The sequence below is a fragment of the Mycosarcoma maydis genome, chromosome 7 (genome assembly GCF_000328475.2).
Source record: "Mycosarcoma maydis chromosome 7, whole genome shotgun sequence".
Taxonomy (NCBI): Eukaryota; Fungi; Basidiomycota; class Ustilaginomycetes; order Ustilaginales; genus Mycosarcoma; species Mycosarcoma maydis.
Window position 1 is genome coordinate 563,241 of NC_026484.1, and position 7,711 is coordinate 570,951.

General features: G+C 54.3%; 3 protein-coding genes across 3 annotated transcripts in view; all 3 read left to right on the plus strand.

Annotated features, from left to right (window-relative positions):
- Positions 1 to 493: 493 nt before the first annotated feature.
- Positions 494 to 1,924, plus strand: UMAG_02993 (uncharacterized protein; the record flags this gene model as incomplete). Its single annotated transcript, XM_011391079.1, has 1 exon — positions 494 to 1,924. The coding sequence occupies one exon, from the start codon at positions 494 to 496 to the stop codon at positions 1,922 to 1,924; it is 1,431 nt and encodes a 476-aa protein (XP_011389381.1).
- Positions 1,925 to 2,841: 917 nt separating this feature from the next.
- Positions 2,842 to 5,227, plus strand: UMAG_02994 (uncharacterized protein; the record flags this gene model as incomplete). The annotated part of the gene is made up of 4 exons (XM_011391080.1): positions 2,842 to 3,557; positions 3,644 to 3,830; positions 3,912 to 4,382; positions 4,490 to 5,227. The coding sequence occupies 4 exons, from the start codon at positions 2,842 to 2,844 to the stop codon at positions 5,225 to 5,227; spliced, it is 2,112 nt and encodes a 703-aa protein (XP_011389382.1).
- A 1,225-nt stretch (positions 5,228 to 6,452) lies between these two features.
- UMAG_15001 (phosphatidylethanolamine N-methyltransferase) overlaps positions 6,453 to 7,711 on the plus strand; it is a gene marked incomplete at both ends in the record, with an annotated part of 3,781 nt that continues 2,522 nt past the window's right edge. The window contains 2 exons of the mRNA XM_011391287.1: positions 6,453 to 6,657; positions 7,115 to 7,710. Coding sequence (XP_011389589.1) covers positions 6,453 to 6,657; positions 7,115 to 7,710 — 801 coding nt within the window. The remainder of the gene's footprint in view (positions 6,658 to 7,114; position 7,711) is intronic.

Here is a 7,711-nt window from a genome sequence, read left to right on the forward strand (position 1 = left end):
TCACTGTCTCCCATTTTGTCGCCTCTGCCGGCAGAGCTTCTCACAACTTGTTGTCGTCTGTCACATTCCGCTTCTGGACGCGCTCCCTGATCGCTTGGGCTCTCGAACCTCTTCTTTCAAGTGATTGCAGATCGGGCCGACGCTGCTCGATTGCGCTTTGGTTATCGTCTCGTCAATCGCATTCTTCTCGAACCGCCGCATTCTCCATCGGCTTCTCCGAGAGACGTGTTCCTTGACCCAAAATCCGCGCTCGACCGTGCACCGTGCACAGCAAACTAACCGACACGCACTACATCTCTCGACTTTTGCCACGGGAAAACCCGTCGTGCGGCTAACTGGCCAGTCGTAGTCGAGTAGGGGGCCGCCTCATCCTCATCCTCAGTCACGTCGCCTCAGCCACTGTAGACGCGCCACCGTCATCTATCTCGCCGCAATGCTTAGATCTTTGGCATCCACGTTGCGGTCGCGGTCAATCCGCATCGCCACCGTGACAATGCTGCTATGGACACTGGTAACCTACGCTGCACCAGCGCCCATCGATCGCCCCGGCTATCTACCACCAGAAGCACACACTCCCTCCGAATCAACACAATCTTCGCTCACTCAGCAAAAGTGGATCGGTCTCACCCTCGCCATCAGCAGCTCCCTCGCTATTGGTACTAGCTTCATCATCACGAAAAAAGGTCTTATGGACGCAGCTGATAGGCACAACGGCTTGGCCTCTGATGGCCACACTTACCTCCAGAACCCCATCTGGTGGGCTGGCATGGCCACCATGATCGTCGGCGAAGTCGCCAACTTTGCTGCCTACACGTTTGCGCCTCCTATCCTCGTCACGCCTCTTGGCGCGCTCAGTGTGCTGATCGGTGCCATCCTCGCTTCTTTCATACTCAAAGAGGAACTTGGCCGTCTCGGAAAGGTGGGCTGCACGCTCTGCCTCGTCGGTACCGTCATCATCGTGGTCAATGCGCCAGAAGACAAGGAGATTCAGACTATCGACGAGATGCTCAACTACGCTCTGCAGCCCGGCTTTCTCATCTACTGCACCTTTGTGCTCGGCTTTTCGCTCTTCATGATTTTCCGCATGGTTCCCAAGTACGGCCGCAAGACTCCGCTCGTCTATATCTCCATCTGCTCTCTCGTTGGCTCTATCTCGGTCATGAGCGTGAAAGGTCTCGGTGTGGCGCTCAAACTCACGTTTGCCGGCAGCAACCAATTCACCCACCCCTCCACCTACTGCTTTGCCATTGTCGTGGTCGTCTGCATTCTCACCCAGATGAACTACTTCAACAAGGCGCTCGACCAGTTCTCCACCAATGTTGTCAATCCGATCTACTATGTTTTCTTCACCACCTCGACCATCCTCGCATCCGTGTTGCTCTTCCAAGGCTTCAACACGTCAACTGCTCCAGCCGTCTCGTTGTTGGGCGGTTTCATCGTCATCTTTACCGGCGTGTACCTGCTCAACCTCAACCGCATCATCGACCCTGTCACGCAACAGCCGCGAATGTCGCTCGTCACAGGCGAAGGTACCACCCGTTTCTCGGAGCAGCACGAGCGTTTGCTCGACCAGCAGCGTGCCATGAGCAGCTTTGCCAACGGCAGAACGAGTCTAAGTGGTCCTGCAGGACGCAGTGCCACCGTCTTTGGACATGGCAGACGTAGCAGCGCAGGCTCTTCGGTGCTCTTCAACGCATACGAGAACGAGGAGGCGCTCGGGCTGGCACGATTGGATGAGGATGAGTACGATGAAGATGCTCGCGACACCTCGCCCATGTTTCGTCCAGCCAAGACACATTCTGCACGTGCCCACGACGTGAACGGTCACGCGCCATCGGGAGAAGCAACAGCGAGAGCGCACCGTCCGAACAAGCGGCAGAGCTTGATTGATGACTCTACGCCACATTACGAGACCGGCAAGTGAGCCTCAGCTCGTACAGCTGCTGGGCTGCATGGCACGGCGAACTCAGATACCGGCATCGAAAAAGCATGTGACGTCGATGGGGCGACGCGCCGCATACAGTCCGAGATGGGCGCGCCCTTATTGCTCTTTGAGTCCACTGCTTGCGCTACTCAGCTTGCTCTCTACATATACACATCGAACATCCATCAGGGTCCCCGCTCACATGGACTGCCGTCTTGTTTGCATGTTATCGCCGGCTTGGTCAATCTTTCAACGCACATCGCCCCACTCTCACATGCTCTTTGGTTGTCAAGATTTCGTTTCTGTCCACGTTACAGCAAGACGCTGACTGTATCACTACTAGAAGACGCACGATTATCATTCTCTTTTCAAGGAATTGCTCCGTTAAGCGTGTCAATTTGGCGCGCGCTAGCCATTCTGCAAGCAGCGACACTCGCCTCCCTTGGCTGTTCGGCCGGCTTGAGGAATAGGGCATAGAGAAGCGGTTATTGCTTGTGCTTTCAGATGTGGCCCACTGAATTAAAAGCGAGACGTCGAGGCAAGCGCAAGAGCGTCAGGGCAGAAGACGATCAAGTAGGGAGGTGTATGCTGTGTGCAGGAAAAGTTTCGACTCGACTCGGCGTCTGTGCGAGATGCGGAGCGCCGATCGGCGCGCGTTGTAGATCAACGACGCTCTGCGTGTCACAACAGCAGAGAGCATATAGTGTAAACAAGTCACATCTGCGCCCTACAGTTCACAGTGAACGTCTGACAGTTTCTAAAGCGAAGTTGGGAGAGAGCAAGTAGGGATATAAGGCCTTCCGAACAGGCTTGGATGCTTTTCCCCTCCTTCCATCAACTTGTCTTTTCTGCTCTTTTGCGATTGCCTCCACCTGCATACATCTGGTAGCCTTCAGTCAGCCTTGCCTGTTCCTGCGATGATCCCTCGCAGCGATCGAGTGATCTTCCATCTCGAACCGAGTCCAGAGATCAAAGCCAAGAACGCTTCCCCTCCTTCCTTAGCCAATATGGAAACAAAACCCAGCGAGGCAAGCTCTGGCACGTCTGCTACGCGATGGAACAGCAGCAAGCGTATCGCCATCGCCAAAGAGTCACGCAAGCCTCGCGTCGTAGCACCTGCCACGCCTTGGCGTTCGCGCACCTCACACAGGCCACCTTCTACTGCTGCCGACGAGCATCACTTCAGCCCGCTCGATCGCAAAGCTGCTGGCTCTACACTGAAACTCGAGCTCGGAGCCAAATCTGAGCCCGTCACGGTCTCTTCCGCTCCAACTTCGGCAACACTTGTTGCTGGAGGCGAGAAGGAGAGACAGTCGGCCATGGAAGCAGATGCATATCGACACACTCTGCAGCCAGTCGCACCTACAATGGAGCGGGGCGAGGAGTGGCGTTCTGATCGTTGGAGGCTGCTACGACCTGAGCCGAACAGCGCTGCGGACTCCTTCAATCGTCATGTGCATGCTCGCACCGATGCTTACCGACAGGACCAAGCCGCGTTCAACTGTCCTCCTCAACGTACGGGACTAGGAGTAGGAAGTGCTGCGTACCAGGCATCAGCAAGAAGCGCAGAAATGTGCTGGCCATCGGACAAGAACAACGAGACCAACGTCTATGTCAATGGTCTACCGGAAGAGTAAGTGTGAGATCGCTACGGCAGGCTGATGACTTTACGGAAATAAGCTGACACGCCACGTGCTCCTGTTTCTCGCGGCCGAATAGGATGAACGATCATATGCTGTATCTTCTTGGCTCAGCATGCGGTGTAGTGATCAGTCACAAGTCGATGCTGGATCGACAGACGGGACTATGCAAAGGCTTCGGCTTTTTGATGTATGCCAGCAGTGAGATGGCTAAGAAGGCAATCCAGTGGCTTAACTCTCACGGATTCTTTGCTTCTTTTGCCAAGGTACGTGGGTGATTCATGTTGCGCGCGGTCTTTCGCCATATTCCACAGCTTCTGATATTCTACTTTTAATGTCGTCTTCAGGAGTCGTTCTCTGCCAGGCTCCGCAGGATGGCAGACACATCCTCGACCAACGTTTATCTCAGCAATCTCCCGCTCAAGTTCACCACGCAGCAGCTTGAGCAGCTGTTTGCGCCTTACCCGATCGCCAGTCTCAAGATTCTATACGATGTCCACGGCGAAAGTCGAGGCGTGGGTTTCGTTCGAGTGTACGATCGAGCCACGGCAAAGGAGTGCATCGATAGGCTGCACGGTCGGATGCTGCCTGGGACGACGCTGCCGTTGCAGGTGAGGTTTGCGGATAGCGAAGCACAAAAGCACCTCAAGCACAGTATGAGCCAAAAGCACACGTTGGAGTCGCTCGGCTTGGGACCATTCGTAGCTGGTGATGCACGTGCAGTTGGTGATCATGCTTTGCAGTATCCAGGAATAGAGAGGATCAGATCGGCGAGCGAGCTAGATGCAGCCGTAGCACATGCTCAAAAGATGGCGAAGGTAAGTACTTTCCAACAAGCTGCTGATATGCCGACGTCTATCTCGCGGACGACTGGTACTCAACAAATGTATGACTTCCTTTTTTGGTTTCTGAACATGACGAACAGAGCAAGGCTAGACTTGGAACTCAGCTGCCTACTCACCCAATGTGGGCCCGTACACATGTGGTTGGGGTGCATTCTCCTGGAATGGCGCCTCATCTAGGTTTCAATTCAACCGGGATGATGCCTTCTGAGGAAAGTGCAGAAGTGATGTACGCAGGCCCGAAAGGAGCCTGTACCTTTGGCCGCCCTTTGGCTATGTCGCCTTTGGTCGCTGGTAGATGGGAGCAAAGCAATGGATTAGGCGGCTTGCCCAAGGCTTTCATCCCGCCTCCTGGCTTGACTCATCCGGCCAATGCTGTCCAATACTTGCAGGACACTGGCAGTCTACTTGCCGAAGAAACTTGCGACGACCGCCCAGACACGACCAAGCCTCTCCACGGGGGCAGTCGTCACTTGCGCCACCGAAACAGGCAGGCAAGCGCGCGCGTACGTTGTAGCGCCAACAGCGGCGCGGACGCAACTCAGCGAGCAGTTTCAGATCCAATGGCGATGCTCGCCGCGCAAACACGAATTCGTGAGGCGCTTGGATTGCGCGAGCGTGTACGTGCGGCTGTTTCGGCGGACAACTCGATCGACGAAGCACAACATGCCATCCCTACTAACAACGACGGATGCATGCGACGCTCTGAAAGCATCAGCAGCATCGACCAAGATGACGGCGGCGTTGACAACGACGACGACGTCGATAGTTGCGTGGAAGACGACAGTCTCAGCGTCGAGCTTCTGATCAATGGCGCTTGAGCATGGCGCGATGGATCTCACCTGGTTTTGAATGTTGGTTGCGCCTTTTAGTTGCTTTGGCTTCTCAGATGGTCTCTTTTCTCGCTCACTTGTTGATGGCAGCCTCACGCTTTGTTGCTTGTGCTTTCGAATGCAGAATGGCAGCGTACAGGCTTGTGCATGCTGTTGCATCTACTCTACTTTGGAAGCGTTTGTGGGTGTCGGATTGCAGATTGAGGCGCCATGGATGATTCGTGATTTTGTGATATGTGATCTCATGTCTCGAGTTTCAGGCGGGGACGTGTTGAATTTCTTGTTTCCATTTCGAGCTTGTGATTCACGATTCGTGATTCGTGGTTGACAAAACCGTGAAAAGAAAGCGAGTGACTGCGTCGAGTGTTGCCGCTGAGGATCGCTGCACCAGAGCCAATCAAAAGTCGTAGACTAGGTATCTTTGTGCTTGGCTTAGATCTGTGTCGGTTTGAAAGCACTGGCAGCTGCAACAGCATGCAGCTGAGCCCAATATTCACGATTTGCCATCACACCAATCGTGAGCCACTGAACAATCGTGAATGTGTAGTACTGCCTTGATCACACGAGCGCGCCATTCGAATGAGTTGACAATTTGTCCGTCCTTTCGTTAGCCAAGCAGTTTCTCAAGGCTATCTGCAATTCGAATGGTCTCTGGAAGGAGCACGCATCGGCTCGAGATGAGGGCTCAGCTTCACGAAAACGGCGTAGCGGCTAGGAGGAATAGAAGGACATACAGTCACGAGGGAAGCTGATCGGAATCGACGTCTGGAACGCGGCAGAGCCTTCTACGCAAGTCACGAGTCGTGAGTGGTTTTTTGGAATCACGAATCTGAACTTGAACTCGAATCTAACTTTTGACTTGTACACGATAGGGACGACACAGAAAGACTCGTGACTGTGATTGCGCGGCAAAAAAAAATCGAAGAAGAACCGAACATGTCTACGCGAGCGAGTCTGTGAGTTGTGAGTCTCATTCGTGATTCACAATTGTCTTTTTGGAAATCGTGATGAAACTGAGAGCAGAGCAGAGCAGAGCAAAGCCGACACGAGAGAGCCAAGATCAAAGCTCCGGATCCGCGATTTCACCCGTCTTGAGTATTGCAATGTCGTGCCCACGTTCTCCTCTTCAGTCAACGGCAAAGCGCTTCCGCTACCACCATCTCGTCGCTTCCATTTGCTCATTCGACGTCGGCTACGACGTCCTTTTTCGAGCATGGCTACTACCGAATCAATCGGCGCCGTCTCGTCCGACGGTCTGCGCAACCGTCTCAACCCAACGGTGCGCCTGGACGATTCGCCACGCTCCGACTCGACCGTGCTCGCCGGTGCCACCTCCGATCAAGACCCTCATGACTCTAAGGACAACCTTTCTTCGCACCAACATACAAAGGTGCTCGGCAGGACTCCCGATGGTACAGGTAAGTGTCCCTGCATCTTGCCCCACGTGCGAATCTACGGTGCGAGCCAATCTCTCGGCCCATTAGGTTGTGCCGCGGCTTAACTCTGCCTCGGCCCAAGTGCTGCTCAGAAAAACGCAATGGGGCTTTGTTCTCTGCCCCCGTCCGACTCGCATTGCCCTTCTATGTCCTCACAAGTCCTTTGGCTCTCCGCCTGTTTTCAAAAGAACTCCGTTCCGGCAATCAAGCTAGCAGATCAGACCCTGTTTCGCTTTGTGCCTGCAGCCAAATCGTGTCACACCCGAAACTGACGTGCTTCCTTCTGCCCTCCTTGACATCTGCCTTTCCTGCCTGATCCATCTTCCTTTCACTTATCCTCTCTCCCCGCACCTCCCAATTGTCTGTCGCAATGCTGTCATCCCGTCCATCTTCGCTACGCTGCTCCGCCTTCGTTGACCATTCGTCTGTCGCGTCGCAGTCTTCACCGTCCCGCACACGCCGGACATGCTGTCGTCCATCTTTGATCCACGACAGCCAAAAACCCCGCTCGACATCGTCACCGTAGTCTCCCTTTCCCTTCAGATCCTCCTCTACTTTGCTCTCTCCCGTCGAGCTGCCCAGATCTTCTTCTTGCTTTACTTTTCCTTCTGGCGTGCATCCTACAACGCCGGCCTCGGCTGGATTCTCAAGCAGCAGAGCGAAAAGGGTTGGATCATCCGTCACGTCAAGCAGCACGGTTGGATGGATGCCAACCGTCGTCCGCGTGTTCACAACTGGATTAAGCAGCAGCTTGTCACCAAGATGGACGTCGATTATGTGTTTGATGCCATGCCGTTGGACTACAACGTCTGGCTCATGTTTCGAAGCATCGTCGACGTCATTTTGCTCAACGATTTTTTCGCCTATTCGCTCTTTGCCTTTTCTTGCACTAGGCTGCCAGAGGGTCACTCGGTGGTGATGCATATCCTGCGATGGATGGCTGGTTGGACCTTTGATCTTTTCACCTCTGGGTCAGATCGACGCTCACGTGTCGTCAAGACTACGCTGGGTATGGGTGACTGCTTCTTCCTCTGCC